The sequence below is a fragment of the Miniopterus natalensis genome, chromosome 8 (assembly GCF_054644295.1).
Source record: "Miniopterus natalensis isolate mMinNat1 chromosome 8, mMinNat1.hap1, whole genome shotgun sequence".
Lineage (NCBI taxonomy): Eukaryota > Metazoa > Chordata > Mammalia > Chiroptera > Miniopteridae > Miniopterus > Miniopterus natalensis.
Window position 1 is genome coordinate 43,069,262 of NC_142088.1, and position 25,201 is coordinate 43,094,462.

Consider the following 25,201-nt stretch of genomic DNA (forward strand, 5'->3'; position numbering starts at 1 on the left):
TTGGCCTGTTTTTCAGGGTCTAATCACTGCTTTTGACTTTGCCCATAATCTTTTTATTAATGTTCTCCCAAACTGTCCTAATTTTGTGTTTTTGCTGGGCTGACTTTGGCAATGTGGCTGATTTGAAGGAATTTTGAACACATGTACAATTGAGATAACTCACCTATTTCTTTAGCATTTTTCAGTTTGGCTCTAATACCCACTGGACAAGAAATAAACTGTTATTTGTTTTTGTTTTTGGATGACATTAGACTTTACAGCAACCTGCCAACCTAGTCAGTTTCATTGCCCTGACCATCGGTGTATTGACCTGTTTTATGTCTGTGATGGGGACAAGGACTGTGTTGATGGATCTGATGAGAACGGTTGTGGTAAGTGGATTGCTTTATTTTTGTTCATGCTGTTTAGAAAAATACCAGTGTTTAGTCATTTTCTCATTGAGCTGATTTCTAATGCTTTTCTCTTTCATTCTTAGTAATTAATTGCACTGCTTCTCAATTCAAATGTGCCAGTGAGGATAAGTGTATTAGCAACACATATCATTGTGATGGTGTTTTTGACTGCAGTGACCACTCTGATGAGAAAGACTGTCGTAAGTACCATTCACCCAGAATGTTTCAGATGAAGAAATCATTTCATTTTACCAGCATTGATATTGCTATAGATTTTCTCTAACTCAGACAAACTGGAGGAAAGATAGTCTGAATTACAAAGTATTATCAAAGGAATGCATTATTAAACGTATAATAAAGTTGCCAAGGCATTACCAAATAATGACTTATACTTTGTGAAGTAAGTGATTGTGTAAGTGGGCACTTTTAAATAATTTCCTAGGTAGGTTAAATATTTCTTAGATATTTTTGTTCTTACTATTAATTTTAACTAGGACATCCCAAATTAGTGTGTTTAAAATTTTTGAGACATAGTAAATAAAAAATATTTTTATTTATTTTATTATTTTTTAAAATTTTATTTTATTTTACTTTTCCCATCACCTTAATTGATTCTTTTAAATCTCAACGTGGAGGTAAAATGATGGTATGGGTATGGTATGGAGCAGAATTAGATATTGACTCTAATGAATTCATTCTTTCAGCTGTTATTGGTTGAATCTCTGCTAAGATATTATATATGGTATTTGTCCTTAGAATCTGGAAAGAGAAATTATAGAATGTAAGAAACAATTAAAGCAAGGTGGACAGTTACAAGGGCCTTTAAAATGATACAGATAAAATTCTTTGGAGGGTCAGAGAAAAGAAATTCCTTTTACTCAGAGGATTCAAGGAGAACTTTGTGGAATATAAATCTGATGGACCTAAATGTTCAAAAGCTAGAAACCTATAATGAACAGGATTTATTATTGCCTACATTTTGTGTTACATGGATTTTAAACTTGTAAAATGTTTTCCGTGAAGTGGTCATTTGTTTGAATAATGGTATTTTATTGATCTCAGAAAGAGGAAAGGAGAGGGAGAGAGATAGGTAGAAACATCAATGATAAGAAAGTCATTGATCGGCTGCCCCCCCCCCCCCCCCGGGACCCAGGGATCAAGCGCCCCCCCACCCCACCCCGGGGATCAAGCCTGAAATCCAGGCATGTGCCCTGACCGGGAATCAAACCTTGATCTCCTGGGTCATAGCTTGATGCTTAACTGCTGACCCACACTGGCCTCGCTGAGTACAGTGGTAACTCGGTTTTCCAATGTCCCCGTTGACAAACATTTCGGGTTACAGACGTTGTAAACCCAGAAGGAAATGCTTCAGTTTTCGAACACGCCTCAGAAGTTGAACATGCCACAAGGCTTCTGCTGAGGGCAAGATCCTGAGGCTTCGCTGTTGGCTGTTGATCCCTCGGTTTTTGAACATTTCAGAACCCGAAAGGTCTTCCTGAATGGATTACATTTGAAAACCGAGGTACCACTGTATTGGTATTTGGAACATAAAAAGTAGGTTTCTATCAAATCTGCCCAATCAGAAAAGAAGTGTTTAAATCTATGGATAAAAAGCAAAGTTAAATAAAATGCTTACATACTTTGTAGGTGTGTATCATACCTAGAAATTCGTAATCATTAATTTTCCTGTTTCACATTGAAAATATAGACTTTTGTGGTGATCTGAGGTTAAACTTCCAGGTATCAATGACTTGCTGTTGCCTTACTAGGTCCCTGGTGGAGTGAGGAAGTTAGGACTTACTTCTGTGAAATAGGGAGATAGTTCTTATTTATCTCTCAAAGACTGCTTGATGAACAGTGGAAATTTGCAAAGAATTAAGGGCTTACTGTCACCATTTGTTTACTTAATGTGTGCTGGTTTCATTGGATACAGCTCATTTGAGGAACAATTATAACATCCAAATGTATGATATTCAAAATAACCATAGATAATTAAACTCAATTGAAATGCTCCAATGATTCTTTTAATAAAGAGACAGGTACAGTGCAGCTGGGTGTGGCTCAGCGGTTGAGCAGCGGCCTAGGATCCAGGCGATCGGGGTTCGATTCCCGGTCAGGGCACATGTCCGGGTTGCGGGCTGCAGCTGATCAATGATTCTCTCATCATTGATGTTTCTATCTCTCTCTCTTCCTCTCCTTTCCTCTCTCTGAAATCAATAAAGATATATTTAAAAAAAAAAAGAGAGACAGGTACATTTTATGCTTTATTCTGTAATTGAATGAACATAAGAAATGCAGGAACTAGAATGTGCTTTTGACTCGACTTCTATTCAAGAGTTGTGTATCATGTTCTTTGTTGTCAGATCAATTGATCAGACACATAAAGATGCCTATCTGCCACAATGTTGGAGAAGACACTATATGTATCATTTTATGTTTTAATATTTATTTTGCCATAGTCATTATTATAAGCCTACCATTGACCCAAAATCATTTCCTCTAGGGATTACATAAAAGGGATTATAAATTGCATTCACAAGCCTGTTTTCCCCATGCTTTTTTTTTTTTTTAGCAACCAGGCCTCCTGGTATGTGCCATCCAGATGAATTTCAGTGCCAATCAGATGGTCTCTGCATCCCGGGGAACTGGGAGTGTGATGGGCATCCAGACTGCATCCATGGATCTGATGAGCACAATGGCTGTGTGCTCAAGACCTGCTCTCCATCTCATTTCCATTGTGACAATGGAAACTGCATCTACAGAGAGTGGGTCTGCGACGGGGACAATGACTGCAGGGATATGAGTGATGAGAAGGACTGCCCTACTCAAGCCTTTTACTGTCCCAGTTGGCAATGGCAATGCCCTGGCCATAGCATCTGTGTGAATCTGAGTGCAGTATGTGATGGCATCTCTGACTGCCCCAATGGGACAGATGAGTCCCCACTTTGCAGTAAGTTTCCTGACCATAGTTTACTGGCCATGAATTTATTCTGACCAGTGGCCTGCTGTGCATCACCATTGTCATAATCACCATGTAGCTTTTAAGGAAAGGATTTCAGCTCCCCTCTGAGTTCAAAATCTGTGTAGGGATAGCCATCATGATTCAAATAAATCATCACTGGATAATATTTCTCATTAAACCCTTTGCACTTGGTTCTGTGTTTTTACTTCTTTTATATCATTGTTTTTAAAAACTAAGACTAAATGAGGCTGTTAGATTGTCAAATTAAATTGGTTCTGTTGGTAATGTGCTCATAAGTTTTTCTAACTTTAATATTTTCTAATTTCAATCAGAACTTGCCACAAAACAAATGAGGTCTGGGGATTTGTGTTTGCTGAGATTAAAATTCTGTGATTGGCATGTAATCCTAACTACTGTCCTTTCTTTCTTTCCTCTTTAATCAATGCTCACTCTCAGATGAACCCCAGCCAGGTATGATCACAAAGTATTTTTTATTTTTATGATTTTATGTGTTGTATTTGTGCTGAAAATGTTCTAATCAGTTTGACTTACTTCCCCTTCTAGTGCATGTTTTGTATCCTGACTCTTATAATAAGTTACGTGGAAATAGAGGGCATTTTCATCCCCAGGCATGTGAGCTGTCTTTGGGTGGCTTCAGGCATTGCCATTTGGCCCTGAAAGTAAAGAATGATGGCATGTTAGTGGATCTGTGCCCTCTAATGTTCCAGTTGCCTTTTTCCTCCCACTTGTTCACTTTCATAGACCAACTAGCCCTTGCTCATAATGTCAAAGTCTTACCTTCTATTTCTATATAGGTAGAAGAATATCAGAAGGCAAATGAGAAGCAATTTAGGGTCTCTTTGCATGCTTTATCAATGGTGGTTGTGTTTCTTGATACCAACAATATTTTCCCGAGTTTCTGTCATTGCACTAAATGGAATTATAATAGAGAGTTGTAATGAAGAAAATGGTCCAAGTCCAGTGGATGTGAAGGGTAATAAATCCTTAGGCCTATCAGAGCAGACACTGACTAGCCTGTGGAGTTCATCCAAGTGAATGTTGCACTTAGCTCTTACCTGGGTATTATGCTGAAGGTGGCCTGAGACAATATGACAAATATTTACAGCAGAGTGAACGAAAGAAGCAAAGATTCCTCACTTTTCCCCTTTCTGATTCTCTTTTTTAATTCTAGACCAGGAGAGCTGCTCAAATTTAAATGCTGGTTGTACTCACCAGTGTGTTCAAGGGCCCTTTGGGGCTCAGTGCATATGTCCAGAGGGATACCTGCTTGCCAATGATTCTAAGACCTGTGAAGACATAGATGAATGTGACATTCCAGGCTTCTGTAGCCAGCATTGTTACAATACGAGAGGTTCTTTCCGGTGCTGGTGTGATAAAGAATACATGTTAGACACTGATGGGAAGACTTGCAAAGTTACAGGTAATGACTAAACTTGAAAGTGAATGAACTCCAGCCAGTTAACAACATACCCCAGAGCTTAAGATCAAACATTGCATGTAGACATTTGGCCATGTTGATCAGGAGTCAAATGGATGGATTACATAACCTCTTTAAAGTTCAGTTTCTTGTGAGGATGAAATGAGTTATAATACATAAGGATTTTGTTGTACTTTGGAAAATAGAGGTTAAAACATACAGGTAGAAAATGATTTTTAAAATTATTTAGAATAATATCAATTTTTTGGATATTATTTAAAAATGATTTCTGTGTTTAAGTATCTTTATATAATGAGATTAATGAATTCAATTTACTTAATATTAATTCAGTTTCTACTATGTGAAAGTGATTATACTATGTATTAAGATATTAGTTCAGCTGCTTTCAATGACCAAATAAAGGAGACTAAAACAAAGTAGAGGGGATATTAGGAGGTAATTAGAAGTCTCTGACACAGCTGAATGCCTTGGGAAAAATAGCAATATTGAAGACATGATTCCTGCTATCAAGAAGCCTACAATCCAGAAAAGAAGATAAGGAAAGTACAAAGGTAACTATAGTAAGAGGAAGAATGCAACTATAGTTCACTCCTGACTGATATTTAGACAATATAACTCAAATATACAAGAAAAATATTTCAGAGAAAGCTTATTTTAAATTCTCATGAAAATCAGCTAACTATTCAGGCAAGGAACAAAATGATTAAAAATCATTCTCATAGATATTTTTGTTTTTTCCCATTACTATACTTTGGAATTACATCTTCCTTTGTTACCAAAAGTATTACATGAAATATTTGAGATGCTTTAGCTTTGTTTTCTCCCAGAATCACTGACATTTTTGCATTTTCTTCTTGGACAGCATCTGAAAGTCTTCTGTTACTTGTGGCAAGTCAGAACCAAATTGTTGCTGACAATATTACCTCCCAGATACACAATATCTATGCACTTATCGAGGATGGCTCTCACATTGTAGCTGTTGATTTTGATTCCGTCAGTGGTCGTGTCTTTTGGTCTGATGGAACTGAGGGGAAAATCTGGAGTGCATTTCAAAATGGAACAGACAGAAAAGTAGTAAGTGCCTTTCTACTGACCTGTGGCATGACTAATTCCCCTGTCTTGGGTCTATTTGCTTACTCCCCAGTGAGAAAGGCCCTACTGCAACCTAGGCAGCTCTCATATTCCCCTTTGGGCCACATTGTACCCAAGAGGCCTGGAGATTTGTAACTCCAAATCTATGGGTGTTTTAGATAAGACTATGGCCTCTGAAGGCAGATCCATTCCTCTGAATTCTAGGTCACATGATGCAGAGGCTTCAAAGTCTATGTGGTTTCCTTTGCAATTTTTTTCTGATATATGAGAGCAGAAGAAAATGCAAGGGAGTTAAGGGGTTGCTTTTCTTAGTTTTAATTTAATTATGTTTCTCAATCCATCTCCCAATTTTATTTCTTGACCCTTGATGGTTATATTTCCTCTGCTCCTTAGAACTTTATTTTGTAATCATTGGCACTTAATAAAGATTTTACTTTTGGCATCTGGGCATTATAAATATAAAGTTTCATAGGGTTGACAATTTAGTGAATGGATAGAGCTTTTGTTAATTGAAAACGCTTTGAAACGAAAATGAGACTACACACTAATTCAACCACAGAATCATCCTAGAGTATTCAGTTCTACAAAACCTTGTATATTTTCCCTATAAAAACATAGTGTTGATTAGGTGATTAGCTACATGGGAAGACAATTTATAATGCTCATAATCAATCAATCATAGGACAAGTTAGGTGCTTTATTCCAGATTTTCATATAATTTTCATGTTATCATTCATTTATTCTCTTTATAATTCTCTCTTTATTCATTTTTGCCTTTAGGTACTTGACAGTGGTGTCACCATGACTGAAAGTCTTGTGGTAGATTGGGTGGGTCGCAATCTTTACTGGACAGACTATGTTCTGCAAACAATTGAAGTCTCTAAACTGGACGGGAGCCACAGGACTGTGCTGATTGGTCAAAATGTAACAATGCCAAGGGGACTAGCTATAGATCCCAGAGTTAGGTAAGACTTTTTTTTAGTGATGTTGCCTTGACATGGTTATAATGAAGGAAAAACAACAGGAGCATGATGTGACTGATAGGCATATCATAAAATTTAAAATAATCCTTGGTTTACATATCTCTGTAGCAGTGCTAGGCGTCCAGCTGGTTGTTGCTATCCTTTCTTTATCTGAATAATCTTTGTCATAAAGTACACAACAGCAATTGGTTGTTTACTTTAAGACTACATTGATTTATTAGCTTGGCAAGACAATTATGGAAATGATTGTTGTAGAATTATATAATTAAGTTTCTAATCAATGCACACAGTAATATTCCATGGATGGGTCAATTTGCCTTAACTTTGATACCTCATGGTTTCATAAAAAATTTTAAAAACCCAGATTTTTCTGCTTCTGTTTCATGTTGTTTACTAGCTTTCCCTTTTACATATTACAAGGAAGAAAATTTTTGCCTATTGGTCCTAAAGGGAAGGAGAAATTCTCCCAAGTGCTTAGAAACCTCTGAGGGCCTCCTTTCTTGAATTCACGTAGATTCTCTTAGATTCTTTCTGCAGGATGGCAAGTTGGGCAAATTATGTTCAGTGTGATGCAGACTTCTCGATATTGCAGAGTATTACACAACAGTGAAATTTATGATTAATCTCTGATGATAAAGAAATTGACTCTTATCTTAAGCATGGAAGGGCAGACCATCAAGGACAGGTGGATTTTTCGAGATCAAATACTTGTGGATTATATAGAAATGAATTGGCATTGAAACATTTTAGTGTCATAATGTACTGCATGTTTTATGAACATTATAAAAACACCTAAATGGCTTGTGATTCCATCATGGTTACAGTTTTACTTTGCAACACTCAGAGGAAATAACAAGCTCTGTGTATATATTCTGAACTAAAGATGATTTATTTTAAGTAGAGTATAAACATGATGTTTTATCACTTAAGATGACAGGGTTTTTTTTTTCTATATTGAAAGATATCCTCTCCAATTGGTAACTTATTTCTTTTCACAGTGACCATCTGATGTTCTGGTCTGACTGGGGCCATCACCCCCGTATAGAGCGAGCCAGCATGGACGGCAGTTTGCGCACCATTATTGTTCAAGACAAGATTCTATGGCCCAATGGCTTAACTATTGACTACCCCAACAGACTGCTCTACTTCTTGGATGCCTATCTTGATTACTTAGATTTTTGTGATTATGATGGACAACATCGGAGGCAGGTGATAGCCAGTGATTTGGTAAGTTGGTAGGGAGGAAAAGAACTGACATCACAATAGTGTTCAGTGGAATGCAGAAAGAGTTACAAGAAAAGGAAAAATTTTAATTTTTGTGTTACAGACATTATATAGTCAATCCAGGAAATATCAGCGGGAATAAGGGCCAATCCATCTGTTATTACTAACTGAAAATATGTATTTTTATTCTAGTTCATGGTCAGATTGCTCGTATGACTTTAGTTGATCTGTAGATGCTAATCTGTACCTTTAAAAAGTGTTAAGCAAATATTAATAATTTAATTATATTTACATTCTCAATTAATCGTAGCCTGTTTTCTGCTTTGTGTTTTTATTCAGGAAATTCTGTGGAATTTATTTTCACAAGTTATGGGAAAATACAGAAAATGTTTATTTTACAAAGATCTGTTAATGACTTCTATTTAAAATTGTCACTGTTTATAGTTTTGTGACCTGAAGTGACCCTGGGAGGGCCTCCCTACCTTCAGGAAATATGCACCTAAGCTGTATCAGATTTATGTGCATCTGTGGGTGGCAGAACAAGACAGTGGGAACGGCACTGGAGAAGAGTGGTGACAATGGGGTGGGGCTAAAGGCCTTAGAAGTAAGGGATCCAAACAGATCACCTTACTTTCTGCACTTTGGTTTTGCTTTCATTTGTAAAATGGATGCCCAGTGTAATTACCAGAGTAAAAATGAAGACTCAGAGGCACATGTATGTGAAAGGATTTTGAGTGGTATAGTGGGCGATAGGTCAAGCAGTCTATTTTTTGTCTGTCTCTTGAACAATGACTTCCCTACGTTTTTATTAAATAACTAAATGCTAAAGGAAGCCATTTCTTTGGTATCCTTTTCTGCTTTGTTCGCCTTGGTTTTTATTTCTGGGCGAGATCTCATTGTTTTCCTCTGCTTCACAGATTCTGCGGCATCCCTATGCCCTAACTCTCTTTGAGGATTCCGTGTACTGGACTGACCGCGCAACTCAACAGGTTACTCAAGCCAACAAGTGGCATGGAGGGAACCAGTCAGTTGTAATTTATAATGTGCACCAGCCCCTTGGCATTGTTGCAGTTCATCCTTCGAAACAGCCAAATGGTAAATGAGAGATAATTGAGAGAGAGAGACATCTCTCCTGGAAATAGCTTGGAAAACACTTATTCTGGAAATGTAAAATGCACAGTGTTGCAGACCCATTTATTTGGGCAACGAATTTTCCTTCCTTTCCTCTTTACTAATATCTACCATGGAAAACTCAAATTTTATACGTAACAACAGAAGATTTAAATTGTGTCATTTTATTTAGCAATTGGCTACTGCCTCTGTGACTTTTCTCTGAGTCTCAGTTTCCTCAGTTGACAAATACAGCATAGGCCAGACACATAAGTCCCTTAGATCCTTTGATCACTACCATTTATTTTTAGGACTCATTTATTGTGGCACCGTTGCCCTGCGGGTGCTCTTGTGTGGCTACCCGTCATCCTAGAGTTCGTGGTGTGGGTGGCTAGGTGATTTAAAAATTTGATTTTGGAAGTGTTCTTTCTAGTGTGAGGAGGGGATAAATTACTTAATCTCTCCTCATAACTCAGAAATAGGTTCTCATCACATCAGAATCTGCCCCTGTTATCTCCCTGGTCTCTTCTCTTTTCCCACTCACTCTTGCCGCATTGGGCTTCATAGGATTTCATTTTGGTCCTAAAGCACAGCAGGCAAGTTTCTACCACTGAGCTTTTGCACTAGCTCTTCCCTCTGCCTGGAACATCTCTCCTCCAGATTTCTGCATGTTGCTCCTTCATGTCATTTAGGATTCTATCAAATGCTCCTTGCTGGCCCTACCTAAAATCACCTCCCCTTCTCATAGTTATTTTGCTCTTTACCCTCACATTCTGAAATTATGCAATGTATGAGTTTAGTTCTGTGTTCTTAGTTAGAATATCTGCCCCATGTTTGCAGTATTCCCAGTGCTTGGAGTGGCAGTTGGTACATAGTGAAAGACTTAACATTTTGGAGTGAATGAATGGATTAATGAATCTGACAAGGTATGTAATATATAAGGTCTAGTGGACATCCTGTGAGCGTGGGATGCACACAGGATCCCTTTCATCAAGGAGCAGAGACAGGCAGAGATGTCATCATTAGAAAAATACAAGATTATTATCTAGCCAAAACTTGGTCAACAGTGGGTAAATGTAAAAGTCACATAGGGGCACACACCTTAGTTTCATTTAATGTGAAAAGATCTTTTAGGCCAGGCAAGGAGACATAATATTTACCATCATATTTCCATATTAAGCTCAAGATTACTCAGTGGCTATTTGTTCATAATCTGGTTATAGACAGGATTGATCTGTAACTTTGGGCAAGTCACTCCTCTCTCTTACACCTCTTATGAATTTTATGTTGAAAACATGGTGTTAGGGAAGGGTAAAGCAGTTTAGGGAAAAAATAAAACCAACAGAGGTGACTTCATGTACTTGTGTCTTCAAATACTGGGGACCTCTGGGAGGACAGTAACAGTATGACTTAGTACATGTTTAAAAATTTTCTTATTTAAATAGAGAGATAATTGACATATAACATTGTATTAGTTTTAGGTTATACAGCATCATTTGAAATATGTGTATATTGTGAAATGATCACCACAATAAATTTAGTGAACATCTATTATCACACATAGTTTCAAAAACATTCTTTTTTGTTTGTGATGAAACTTTTAAGATCTACTCTCTCAGCAGCTTTCAAATATACAATGCAGTAGTGTTAACAATGGTCATCCCTAGAACTGATGGGTCTTCTCACTGGAAGTTAGTACCTTTTGACCACCATCACCCATTTTACTCACTCCCCACCCTTTGACTCTGACAACCACCAATCTGTTCTAAGTTCCTTATTTTTTTAAATTTTACATGTAAGTGAGATTTTACAGTACTTACCTTTTCCTGACTTATTTCACTGATTATAATGCCCTCAAGGTCTATCCATGTTGTTGCAAATGGCAGGATTTCCTTTTTTATGGCTGAATGATATTCTGTCGTGTATATGTATATATAAATGCCTGTCACATTTTCTTTGCCCATTCGTGTATACTTTAATATGGGTTCTTTCCATTCAGCAATATTTACTTCTCTTTCTATTGCAGGCATAAATTCATGTGCCTTTGCCCGCTGCAGCCATCTATGCCTGCTTTCCTCACAGAGGCCACAGCTTTACTCCTGTGCTTGTCCCTCTGGATGGAGCCTCTCTCATGATTCTTTGACTTGCCTGAGAGGTACAGTATGCCCTTTAAGTGTGCCCTGAAGATGGCCTTGCCACAGGGTGCAAAGCAGTGCAAGCTCTAAATCACTTGCAGATGGAGTGTGTGCTGTGTTCCCTTCGATTCAGCAGGAGTCTGCACAGTGCGTGCTGTATGGGGTGGCTTAACCGAGTACCTCAGTTGTTGTATAGTTTCTGTATGTGGAGCTAATATTATGTGTGCATATGACTCAACAGCCCTTATCACATTTTCTCTTACCTGGTTACAGTTAGACAAGCTATGGTAATGGAAAGTTACAAATTCTGCACTGAAGTTAAAATTCTTTTTTAAAATTTCTTGTTTTTCTTTTTTATTGAATTTTTGGGGTGACACTGGTTAATAAAATTACACAGGTTTCAGGTGCACAACTCCACAACACACCATCTGCGCACTGTATTGTGCGTTCACCATCCCACGTCAAGTCTCCTTCCATCACCATTTATTCCCCCCACACCCTCCTCGACTGCTTCCCCTCCCCCCAGCAATCACTGCACACTGTTGTCCATGCCCATGAGTTGTTTTGCTCTCTCTTTTTTTCCTCTCAATCCCCCCCCCCCCGCCCCGGCAGCCCCCCAGACCCTACACCTGACAGCAGCCAGCCGGCTCTCTATCTATGAATCTGTTTCTGTTTTGCTTGTTAGATCATTTTGTACATTAGATTCCACATATGAGTGAAATCATATGGTACTTGTCTTGACATTATTGTATGGCTTCATTTTTCAGGATCCTTATCTCATTTTTAGTCTCATAACCAATAGTCAATGATGAGTGTTGTAGCCTAGGTCTTCCTACTGCAGTTTCAGTACCTTGACTGTTATTATCTGATACTTTAAAAATATAAGTTTCTGCTCTATGAAATATTTAAAATGATTATTTGAGCAATTTAATCTTTATCTCATCCTAGATAATTTACTGGGTTGATTGAAGAGTATGTGGAGGGTTATACAAGTACTTTAGGGAGTAAGAAAGGAAGGAAAAGATGTAGTCAATCTACAAAAGAGATTTCTTCTGGAGTATGTACTTGATCCATGATAAACTCTGTTAAAAAAATCATTTGCCTTTGCTTAAAAATCTAGGGAGTTATTCTAAACTCAAGTTTCTTTCATTTCTCCATGAAGAGGAGTGAATGTGTTTTGATACTCATAAAAATGGCTGTAGATAAATTCAAATGAAATGTTTAATGATTAAAAAAAAATTCCTAAAGGGAGAGAAAATAGAATCCTAATCTAGAGAGAAATTTAGTTTTCAAATGGAATCCAGGTGTGGTGTTTTACAGATTATGCAGATGTAGGCTTATTCCATCAGCATGTAATATTTTACAATGATGCTTTCCTGGTGAAAGATTTTAATTATTGGTAATGCTTATAAAGGGATTAGCATTTGCCATTTTTCTTCAGAGACTTATTAGGAACCTAATCTTTGTTGACATTGTTTAATTTAGTGTGTCCTCAACGTCTTTCAGCAGAAGATTGAACTGGGCTCTAGATATTTTGGATATAAAGCATTCTTTCACCACACAAAGATTGTTGAATTGGGCGTTGGGGATTGGTGTAATCAGTATTACTGTCTGATGGTGATTGATAAATGTTAATTCTAAATAGTACCTTTTGTTGTTTCACAAATAATTCCACTAGTGGTTTTGACCTTACTGAGGTGGAACCTTTTCACTGTTTCCCAACTGGCTTCTCAGTACCACTTGGGTAACTGAGTGTCAATGTGTGTTAAAAGTTACACATTTTTTTTCCAACAAGAAGCTTAGAAGACTTGTTAACATTTGTAGATGAAAAGATTTTACTTGACTTACACGTTCAATATACTTTAAAATAGTGTTTATTTAGTGTCTGGGATATCTTTGGAAATGTTTATGTGGTAAGGTTTAGGGAGAAGCAGATGCTAAGTTTGGGCCATGTATAAACATGCCTTAAACAAGTCTGGAAGACAACACACACAAGTGCCAATAGTGGTTACAGTGGGGTAGGGGGATTATGGGAGGCTTCTTTTTTCCCCTAATTTTGTTATAAAATTTTAAAATGAGAACTTTCTTTGTATGAAATAGCTTTTTACCTTTTTGAAAGTATGTTCCCAAATTCCAAAAACAAATAAATAAAACTCAAATCAGAACATCTCCCTGGCACCCCCTAAAATAACCTCAAATCCAAAATAGGTTTTTGACTCAGTCTGAGGGACACCAGGCAGTTGCTTGGTAATTCTGTGCAAAAGGAGAAGGAAACACTCCTTGCTCCCACTCTAGGAAAGGTTGTGGTGCAAGATCTGAGTTAAGTAGGACCTAGGTTTGGGAGTCAGAAATGTCACCTTTCTTTTGCAACATCAGTTTCCCATTTCTGATTGTCGTCTTTCCACCTCCCTTCTTTGCTCACACAACTCTTAATGGAATCATGACATGAAAGCTAAAAGTGAAGAAACAGCCTTTCATTTCAAAAGAACTGAGACATACTGACCTTGGAAAGCATAAATATCACCTCCTCCCAAACCTTTCATTCAACCGTAGGTTCTTCTGTGCCTACTCCTTCCTGGCCTTTATCACTGGGAATTGTAAGGGCCCATGTACTTTGTCTTGCCCTCCACCTGGTTCGCTTATTGCTTGTGGCATACAGTGGTACTCAGTAAGTGTTGAGTAAATGATAAGCTTTCTAAAATATTTTTTTTTCACCTTCTCCAGTGCTGTGTTTTTTGCCCATTTGCTCCTTTATTGGTGTACAGTGTCATAAAATCACTCCCCCTTGTTTCTTTCTCACAGAGCTTGCTTCCTTTCTTCCTTTCTTCCTTTCTTCCTTTCTTCCTTTCTTCCTTTCTTCCTTTCTTCCTTTCTTCCTTTCTTCCTTTCTTCCTTTCTTCCTTCCTTCCTTCCTTCCTTCCTTCCTTCCTTCCTTCCTTCCTTCCTTCCTTCCTTCCTTCCTTCCTTCCTTCCTTCCTTCCTTCCTTTCTCCTTCCTTCCTTCCTTCCTTCCTTCCTTCCTTCCTTCCTTCCTTCCTTCCTTCCTTCCTTCCTTCCTTCCTTCCTTCCTTCCTTCCTTCCTTCCTTCTTCCTTCCTTCTTTCTTTCTTCTTTCTTTCTTTCAATAGATTTTTATTGATTTCAGAGAGAGAAGTGAGAGGGAGAGAGAAACATCAATGATGAGAGAGTCACTGACTGGCTGCCTCCTGCAAACCCCCCACTGGGGATCAAGCCCCCAACCTGGGCATGTGCTCTGAATGGGAATTGAACCTCGATCTCCTGTATCATAGGCCAATGCTCAGCCACTGGGCCATGCTGGCCAGGCCCACAGAGCACTTTCCACACACCCTCGTAGGCCACTTGTCTCAGTGGTCACATCCTGTCTAGTGCTTCTCTGGCATCATCCTTCACCTTGGCTCTCATATTTCCTGTCAGTGCAGAATTAAATGATACCCCACCCTGTGGTCCATTGCCCACAAATGTTCATTGGTGGTAAGCGCTCTCCAGTGCACCAGTGATCAGATAAAAGGCATCAGACACATCCCCAGAAAGGAGTAATGACCAGAGAAGGAGTAGAGCTGGGTAGTGCTTAAGGGACAAGTTCCTCGGAGGAATCAGAAAGGCCTATGTTTGATGGATGAGAAATGCAGAGTTTATAGGGTCCTAAACAGTGCTTTGGATGAGAATTCCTCCGGTTAGGCAAAAGGAAAATTACCCATTAAAAAGGGCAGTATCAGGTTTTGAGTAAGTAAAATTTAAAATATTCCCAGTGAAATTGGGAAACTATTCTTGTTTTTATTGAACCAATGAGCAATTATAACATATAATCAATGAATAAATATCTCAGTATAATTTTGAAGTACATCTGAAACTGATAGCTTTTATTTTTTTATTACTGCTATGAAGTCAAATGAATTGAGTGGTAATTGATATTCATAAGTAGCACCTGGCCTGCACTTTTTGCAAAGTAGTGATTAAGAACTTCAGTTTTAGAGTCCAAGAGAGCCGGCTGTGTAACCTCTGTTAAATCGCTTCATTTCTTTGTGCATTGTTTGAAAGTTGTGTGTGTGAGGGTGTGTGGTGGGTTGTGGTAACTAGTTAACCAACAGGGTTATGAGGCTTCAGGGAGATAAGTTAAGTGAAATAATATTTGCCTGGTGTATAATGTGTGGCGCACATTCTCAGAAAGTGGGGCTGATTATTATGGCTATTGCAGTTAGGCAGAAGGGGGCAATGTGGAGCAGCTCTGAGAGGACATAACCTTTCACTGTGTTGTTTCCTGCAGAAGTCACATAGCCCTTGCAAGTCTCATTGTCCTTAATTGAAAACAACTCTGCAGGCTTGTTTTGAAGACTAAATGCTATATATTGCAGAACTTTGCAAATCAGGAAGCATTAATAGTTTCAAAATTTACTTTAAATTTGGACTAGGTTAGTAAATGTGAAGTTATTCCTCAACAATAAAAATGCCAGGAACAAGGAAAAGCTAATGAGATGTGAAAATAACTAAAGACAAAAGTGTCAAATAGTCCTGCTGAAGATGTAAAGCTACTCAGATTATCAAAATAATCAAGCATCATCTTTAGCCCATGAAAATTATACAATGATTAATCATTTTATATTTTTGCATTAATTTGTGGGATATATATGTCTTAATACAAAATTCCCATTCCAAAGTTTTCTTTTTCTCAGAGAATTATAAAGTAAAACCCCACTCTTGAATTTCATTACTTTAGATTTGTTTTTGATAATGGGACTACGGTTAGGATAAAGACTATCTTTGAAAAAGGGCCTTATTATATTAAGGAGGAAGGGAGAGGGAGAGCGAGAGCTAGAAACATCAATGATGAGAGAGTCATTGATCAACTGCCTCCTGCACACCCCCCACTGGGAATTGAGCCCCCAACCTGAGCATGTGCCCTGACCAGGAATTGAACCAAGATCTATCTCCTGGATCATATGTCAATGCTCAACCACTTAGCCACCCCTGCCGAGCTAGTTGGCAAATATCTATTAGGCAACTATTATATGCTAGGTCCTGGGGACATCATAAATAGTGAGTAAATCAGAAATAGTCACTGCCTTTTGGGAGTTAGAACCTAGTGTGGAAGACAGACATTAGTCAAACAACAATTGGTAAGATTATAAATTGGATTTATTTAATAATTAAAGTCTCTAAAAAATACTAGGCAATGCTTTGTAGAGTTGTTTTATTTTCTGAACATACTTAAAACTAATAAACTGCCATTCACTGAGAATAGTTTATGATTTCTTTCACTTTTTCCCCCCCAAAATCCAACTCTTCCTGTTATTCAGTATTAGTGAGGTTTTATCTCGGTAGAAAGGAAAGAACTTCTTCACTGTGGTGGGTGGCTTATCAGGGTAAGGAACTCATGAAGAGTAAAGTAAACCTGCCTTGGGAAAGTCCAGGGGCACTGTGTGAGGAGTTGGAGGTCTGGCGACTCAGCAACGCACTGAAACCCAATGGAAGGCCCTGGACTGTCTGATGAAATATCTACCGTGCATTATATTTACTGCTGCAATGCTGCAATTGTAGTTAATTTCGTAAGATGGTAACAGTCCATTGCCTTTCATTACTTTAAATATCTGGGGATAGTGGGATATAATTTTGACTGATACTCTGTTATTTTCACAGATGATGAACCTTTCTTAATAACTGTAAGACGCAGTGTAATTTTTGGAATCTCCCTTCATCCTGAGGTGAAGAGCAATGATGCTATGGTTCCCGTATCGGGGATACAGAATGGTTATGATGTTGAATTTGATGACTCCGAGGAATTCATCTATTGGGTTGAGAATCCAGTAAGTTTTGAGTAACATTCAAAGTATATAACTTGTTCTCAAAGAGACTGCACTGATACCTTATTAGCAAATGCCTGCTGGGCTGATAAAAGGGAACTGACCCAGAAATAAATTAATTTACCCCTACATTTTAATTTTTTTTTTTGACTCAGTGAAGGATGTAAATGGGAAGTCGGGCTGGAGCAAAGATCAGAAAAAAACTCTTTAGCTTTAGAATAATGAGCACGCTTAAGCTACTGGGCATTCTTTATTCATGCAGCAAGTACCGTTTACCATTTGCCCTGCACTGAACTAGCCATGGTTCCAGCTACCTAGGAGCAGCAGTCACAAGGATTATTCTTAAGGAGCTTTAAGCTCGTAGAAGATGTTAGACTAACATAAAAATGATCATAATGCAGGACAAAAAGCAGTAGTTCCTTAGGGGAATTCCCAGAGAAGCATTTGGTGTGATGCTGGGGCCTTCATTCAGGACCTTTGCCTTGAGGATAAACAGAACACGTCCCTTTCCCATTGGGCCCTTTCCTCACCCTTTAGGAAGGAAACCAGGGAGGACTGGGAAGAGGCAAAGAAAATACAAATGAGGAGGAGAGGAAAGATCTCTGTGTTTGGTACTTGTCACCACTGTGCAAAATATACTCCTGGCCTCCTGACTCTCACCTCAGACTTGGGTTATTTTTATGACTCTGGCCTGTGGTAATTAAGAAGTAAATTGCTGTAGCCAACATCAGAGGTTCTGAATGGTAAGCCTTGTGTATTCCTGTGACACACTTAAAAATCAGTGTTTTCAAAGTGTTGCTGCCATTAGCATTAGACACAGAAGCCACCCAATGGTTCTGAACTTTGGCCTCTTCCCCAAGTCCGAGGAGTGTTTAAGAAACACAGCAGCTGGCAGTAGCCGCAGTGAAGGAAGTGTTTTCATGGAGAAGCTTTGGTCTTAAAACAATTCACCTCTCCATGGCTTTCTTTCCAGGGTGAAATTCACAGAGTGAAGACAGATGGCACCAACAGGACAGTGTTTGTTCCTCTGTCTAGTTTGGGCTCTTCTATGAGCCTGGCCTTAGACTGGATATCAAGAAACCTTTATTACACCAACCCTGGAACTCAGTCAATTGAGGTAATGATTCCATAATACTATGTACACAAACACTGGTTTATGATTCATGTAAAATCTGTTCTCAGGAAATGCTTTCATGGAATTTTGAGATTATTTTTAAGCAGAAACAAAAGCGAAGAGATATTAGTGTTAGCTATCAAAGTCTCTGAAGCTAAGGAGAAAAACCAACTTAAAAATAAGGTATTGGATCTTTTTACTGCCCTATTTTGTTTCCTCCTAAATATCAATACTAACTTCTTTCTATAGAAGAATTTAAGATGTTTTATGAAAATATATAAAAAGATAAATAAAAAATTAAGTAAGGAATTCAGCATAAAGGGAAGAAGAGAGTAGCTGGGAATTTTCACTGTCTCTTCTCATCAAATCTTCAATGCTATTTTAGTCCTAAACTTAATTTATAGGCTACCTCTGTTCTAAGATGGAAATCTTTCTATGGCTCCAATATAGTTTTCCTAACAGTGAAACAGAAAGTAGAAACTTGATTCTAATCCCTTTGATACTCTCCTTTCTGCGATAACTGTTCTTTTTTACTCTAATTCCCTGAAGAAATTCTAGATGGGGTGCAGGTATGAAATGACATGAAGTAAATCAGAAGTAACTTGACTAGTATTGGTTTTCTCCACTCTGGGAACAAGGTTGAAACATGTAAGGGATTATTAATTCATAATAATTTTGAAAGTGAAAATTCCTAAAGCAAGGGGAGGGTCTTGCAAGAGGAGCATTTAGCAGGGCTGTGTAGAATGACAATCACTGATCTGAGTTAGGCACCAGCTAGTAAGTTAGTTTTCTTTGGGGCTTTCAGAAAGAAAACACTAATGATGAGGAAGGCACACAGCAACCAACTGGCCAATTTACAGCAGATTCGACAGGAGGAGCTCACGTCAGACAGTGCTTTACAATTTGCAAAGGTCTTTCACACAAACATCATCTTTAATCTTCACAACATTCCCAAGGGCAGGCAAGCATAGTAACCATTCACAATGAGAGAGACATTTGTAATATGCACAAACACTAATCCCCCGGAAGATATCAAACTGGGTAGAATCATTAACTCTGAACATGAGAGGAAACTTGGAGGCTCACCTGATTCTGGCTTTTTGTTTTTCAAATAAGAACCTGAAGTCCATAGAAGTTAAGCATTTGGCTTGTCGTGGCTGGTGTTGCTCAGTGGTTAACAAACAAATAAATAAAAAAAAACCCCAAACAACAACAACAACAACAAAGAATTTGGTTTAAACAGCGTCACTGCCCAATTCCTAGGCAGTGTTCTAACTCTGCCCTCTTATAAATCACAGTTCAGTAATTGGCCTGATTTAACCCTCTTTGTCAGTGACAGAAGATATTTTTTCATAACATCAGCAAAAAATATCACCCTTCATCAAAACATGGGCAAAATTTAAAGCCTAAGATCCTTCATACAGAACTCACATCTCTCTAGACTCCACTCAGTACAAAGCTGCATTAATTCCAAATGACATTTAAGAAACTGCTTTCCACTAGGGGTAGCTGTGTGCCCATTCACTTAACAGCAGTTTTGTAGCTGAAAAGTGAAGCTGACAACATGGTTGTGTGAGAGAGAGCTGGATACATTCCACAGAACAAGGAAGGAACTTTCCTTTTAACTAAAGAGATCCTTAGGCCTAGGAAAAGGAGAGAAATTATAGCAGGAAAAGGCAAATTGTAAAGAGAAAAATTATCTTAGTCCAAGTAGTAGAAAAAGAAAGGTGCCAGAGAGGAAAAAATTTTATAGAGGAAAGAGAGGGAGAGAAGAAGGGTGTGTGTGTTTGTGTGTGTGTATGTGTGTGTGTGTGAGAGAGAGAAAGAGAGAGAGAGAGAGAGAGAGAGAGAGAGAGGGAAGGAGAGAAGAAGGGTGTGTGTGTGTGTGTGTGTGTGTGTGTGTGTGTGTGTATGTGTGTGTGTGTGTGCGAGAGAGAGAGAGAGAGAGAGAGAGAGAGAGAGAGAGAGAGAAGAGAGAGAAGGAGGGAGGGAGAGAAGAAGGGTGTGTGTGTGTTTGTGTGTGTATGTGTGTGTGAGAGAGAGAGAGAGAGAGGGAGGGAGGGAGGGAGGGAGAGAAGAAGGGTGTGTGTGTGTGAGATGGAGAGACAGGGAGGGAGGGAGAGAGATGCATATAGAGACAGAGAGAGGGACAGAGAAAGAAACAAACACAGATACACAAATAACTATTTGCACTGAAAAACAGTTTTATAGAAACATGCAAATCAACAGACATTTGTTAATTTCTTACCAGTTGTTTCTTTCCTCAAACCATCTCAGGTGCATATTAAAATAGCCTTGCTCCTAGGAAAACTACTTCTAGTCCAGTAATCCATATTTCTCTGTGATGTTTCAGGGTTCTGTTAACATTGTGATTATAACATAATAGCAATAATAATTAAAAATAGGTAGCATTGGGCCCAGTCAGTAGGGTTCAGTGGTTGAGCGTCAACCCATGAACCAGGAGATCATGGTTCGATTCCTGGTCAGGGCACATGCCGGGGTTGTGGGCTTGATCCCAGTGGGGGGTGTGCAGGAGGCAGCCGATCAATGGCTCTCTCTCATCATCGATGTTTTTGTCTCTCTCCTCTTTTCCTCTCTCTGAAATCAATAAAAACATGTTTTTTAAAAAATAGATAGCATTGGGAAAGACACTAAATCTTTTTAGGCCTCTTTTTCATCACCTGTAGTATGGGCATAATAATGGTATGTATCTCACAGGATTATCCTGAGGATTATCCGATAATGCTTAGTAGAATGCCTGGTGCATACTAAGTGCCCAATAAATGGACCAATAAGAAAATAGGAAACATTTATTAAACACACTTGTACCAGTGACTGTGTTAAGTGCTTTAGTGTGTTACCTCATTGTGAGCTCTGTGCAGAAGGTGCCATTGTCACCCACATTTTAATGATAAAGAAACTAAGTTCAGAGAGGTGAATTCACTTGCTTCAGATTTTACAGTCACACCTGGCAGGGCAGGGATTTGAACTCATGTATTTTAACTCAGACTGTTAACTTGGAACAGAATTCACACTGATCAACTGTGTTTGCAGTGATGGGCCACTGGTGCTATGGCACAGTCACTGGGGTGCAGGAGAGCTATGGGGTTCCCATTTGTCCTCCATAGTTTTCTTTTATCTTTTTCCAAAAGTTTTTTTTTTTGGTGTTTTTTTTTTTGTAGTTTCTCTCTGGCAGAGATTCTCTATGTTTCTCATTTGAATCTGTCTTTTCTTCATATACATTTCCTCTCTTGAAATTTTAGGTGAATTGAAAATAGGAATTTGAGAGGTGATTTTACTTTTCTTACTCTCATTTTCTACCGAGTGGATTTCCTTATAGCCCTGAAATGCAATCAGGAATTAGCTGAACCTCATGTAAAACCTCCCATTCGTCCCTGATCATGCTTTGGAATTTGTTGTGTGTTTTAAGTTCTCCTTCATCTCAGCCTCCTTTGTTTTCCCCTTATGAAGCTCAGTTCTAATAAGTGACTTTATGCTATAGGTTTTGACACTCCAGGGAGATGTCAGATACAGAAAAACACTGATTACCAATGATGGGACAGCTCTTGGAGTTGGTTTTCCAGTTGGCATAACCGTTGATCCTGCTAATGGGTGAGTGCTAATGAATGGCTCGCGCCTTCTGTGCAGCACCATTCTTGTGAATATTATGGTCTGGTAAAACGGAAGATTTCAGACCTAGGGCATTTTCTGATTTCATATGCCAACATTTGATAGAGATCTCAATGAGGAAGAGAAATAGCTCTGTGGTATATTTAATGTGAAGGATATATTATGTATTTTGTTGTGTTCTTCAAATTAATAACATTGGGCTGAAAATTAATTCCAAACAAGTGAGGATTTCAGGAATGTAAAAATAGGATTATAAGAATGAGCAATACATTCTGACTTTGAGCAAATGTGGAAAACTTTAAGGGTATAGATAACATCTGAAAAAAAGCCTTATAGGATGAGAAGGTTTCTAGACAATTCATGGAGAGCTTTAATATCATTGCTGAGGAGTTGCGATCGATTCTTCAGAGAAATAAGGAGCCAGCAGGGAATTTGGAGGAAGGGAGTGATGGAACAAAATCTGTATTTCAGAGTGATTGGCCAGGATTGGAGTAGAAGAGGCCAGGGGCAGGGAGAACAGGAGAAAATGGAATTAATGATATAAACTAGAATCCTCTGGTCTGTTTAACCAGTTGTTTCATTTTATATTGTTTTATAAACTAGAATAATAAATTATAAAATTTGAGCATTGACTTTTAAAAAGAATAGTTACATCATCCCAAATGGATTTTGATTTTCTGTTTGACAGCCAGCAGATTCTCAGGCCTGGAAGGGAACTGAAGAAGTAATTTGTATTAGCTCTCCGCTTCAAGTAAGGGTGATGTGAAAATCCATCTTAATTCTTAAAGCAAGAATTCTATGATTGCTGGCCTGTCCTAGCTTTCAGTTATCCTTTCTAGAAGAAAGACCAGCTTAGATTTGTTCCTCTTTTGAAACTCAAGCTCATGCATTATTCATTCATCAAACATTTATTTATGGTACTCCCATTATTAGGTGGTCTCTTAGTTAGGATTGGGTAACTATTGAAGTAAACTCCAAAATGTATAATGGCTCAAAGAAAATAGAATTTTGTCTTTCATTTGGGCCCTGGAGTTTGGGTAGAAGGTGGGAGAAGCTCTATTCTACACAGTCATTCAGGGACCCAGGCTGATGGGGTCTTCAGTAGGAGACTTTCAAGGTCATCCTGGGTGTTGACAACTTTTGAGCAGTAAAGGGGAGAGCATTCAGGAATGTGCTGGGCGGTTTTTATGGTCCAGGCCTACAAGTAATGCACACTACTTCTGCTCACATTCCTTTGGTTAGAATTTGGTCACATGGCCACAGATAACTACAAGGAAGACAGGTCATGTAGTTTTGCTTTTTACCAAGAAAGAAGAGGTATACATTGATTTTGATGAGTGAAAATGGTCTCTGCCAAGGTCAAGGGTATATGGGTTAGGTACAAAGATTATTAAAGACATGATCTATGATTTTTGTAACTTCAAGAATTTATAACTTGGTAAATTGGATAAGACCTGTGCTTAAATATCAATAACCCAGGTGTGTATATGGTTAAGAGCCATAAGAGAGGCAAAAAAATAAAATAAAAATGGGATGAGAGTTCTGCAGAGAGAAATTTTCAGCTTGATAGAGGTGATGCTACTTGGACTGCATCTTAAAAGATATATGGAATTTCACCTGGCAGAGGTGGCTTTGAAGATATCTTTCATTCTATGAGGGAAGAGAAGTCAAGAGCAGGAGCAGAAAAGGGAGAGCAGCCCAGTTGGATTGGGAGGCAATGATTTTGTCAGAGGAACTGAGAGAAGAAATAAGACAGAGACTCATGGATATAATGTCTTGGATGCTCAGTAAAGAGAAAGTCTTTAGAAAGTTATGGTCAATGTTATTGAATCAATTGCTGCAGAAAAATATTCTGTGGATGATCACTAATAAAGGGTTGAGGCAATTATAGAGTTGCTGGTGACATTTGAGAGAGGATGTTCATTCAATATACAAAGGAGTTAAAGAATGAAAGGAAGGTAAGGAAATAGGACTACTCTTTTTAGGAGTTTGGTATTGAAAAATTAGAAAAAGATAAACGTGTGTAGGTCAAAATATAACAGGAAAACATTTTAGAATAGGGAAACCTGATTATATTTTTAAGAGTGGATGAAAGTGATGAAATAATTGATTAATAGTGAAAATTATGGGCCAGGAATTAAAGTAAGAATGACCTTAAAAAAACTGATAAAGGCCCAGCTGGGCGTGGTTCAGTGGTTGAGCATTGACCTATAATCCAGGAGATTGTGGTTTGATTCCTGGTCAGGGCACATGCTCAGGTTTCAGGCTTGATCCCCAGCAGAGAGCGTGCAGGAGGCAGCTGATCAATGACTCTCTCATCATTGATGTTTTTCTCTCTCTCTCCCTCTCCCTTCCTCTCTCTGAAATCAATAAAGACATATTTAAAAAAAAAAAAAAAAAAAAAAGAAGTCTGAGAGGTAAGCAGGGAGGTACTTGACAATTTTTACATTAGCTTTGTCCTTCCCAGTATACTGGGCAATTTGTGATTTTTTTGAAAGGGATGTAGGCTCCTTCTTAATCATAAACCTTCCACCTGCTTGATCAGGCTAAATGATCATCCACCAATGGTAGATGATATCCTCCTGGTTTAGATACTATTTAAAATTACCCTTATACCAGTAATAACTAAGACAAATACAGACATTGTACTGGTTAAGTGCTCCTCCATATTGTATTTTATAAAAATATTGACGTATCAGACTTCCTCCATTGAATTGTGTGTATCTTGAGGACAAGAAATACATATTTTCATTTAAATATTTAAATTAGAGATGCCATTCACTCTAATCCAGCATCTGTTTCATTAATGTCGGTGTTTTTCATGGTTGTAGGAAACTCTACTGGTCAGACCAAGGAACTGACAGTGGAGTTCCTGCTAAGATTGCAAGTGCTCACATGGATGGCACATCTCCAAAGACCCTTTTCACTGGAGACCTTGAACACTTGGAGTTTCTCACTCTTGATATAGAGGAACAGAAGCTCTACTGGGCCGTCACCAGCAGGGGAGTGGTATGAGCACCCTTTTAGTCTGTTGGTTTTCATTGCTGAACTTTCTGGGCTGATGCTGATTGTTCTGAGTTGTGTGCAATGATGAGAAAGCTCTTGTCACATACTATGATTTCTGTGTACAACTTAGCATGACCCACACAGTACTCACCATCTTCCTCCTTTCCCTTTTCTACTTCTGCTCTGCCCTCTTGACTCTTGTTAGTGGTGTGACTCTCCATCCTTTCTCCGAGGCTAGAACCCTCATATTTCTCCTTCACTCTAATAACCATTCCTT

General features: G+C 38.4%; 1 protein-coding gene across 1 annotated transcript in view; it reads left to right on the plus strand.

Moving 5' to 3' along the window:
• Nucleotides 1-25,201, plus strand: part of LRP2 (LDL receptor related protein 2) — a 181,232-nt gene that overhangs the window by 85,455 nt on the left and 70,576 nt on the right. The window contains exons 23-35 of the mRNA XM_087819423.1: nt 252-371; nt 476-592; nt 2,965-3,342; nt 4,547-4,795; nt 5,676-5,887; nt 6,686-6,870; nt 7,887-8,115; nt 9,030-9,207; nt 11,249-11,377; nt 17,011-17,177; nt 18,148-18,291; nt 21,791-21,900; nt 24,750-24,927. Coding sequence (XP_087675549.1) covers nt 252-371; nt 476-592; nt 2,965-3,342; nt 4,547-4,795; nt 5,676-5,887; nt 6,686-6,870; nt 7,887-8,115; nt 9,030-9,207; nt 11,249-11,377; nt 17,011-17,177; nt 18,148-18,291; nt 21,791-21,900; nt 24,750-24,927 — 2,396 coding nt within the window. The remainder of the gene's footprint in view (nt 1-251; nt 372-475; nt 593-2,964; nt 3,343-4,546; nt 4,796-5,675; nt 5,888-6,685; nt 6,871-7,886; nt 8,116-9,029; nt 9,208-11,248; nt 11,378-17,010; nt 17,178-18,147; nt 18,292-21,790; nt 21,901-24,749; nt 24,928-25,201) is intronic.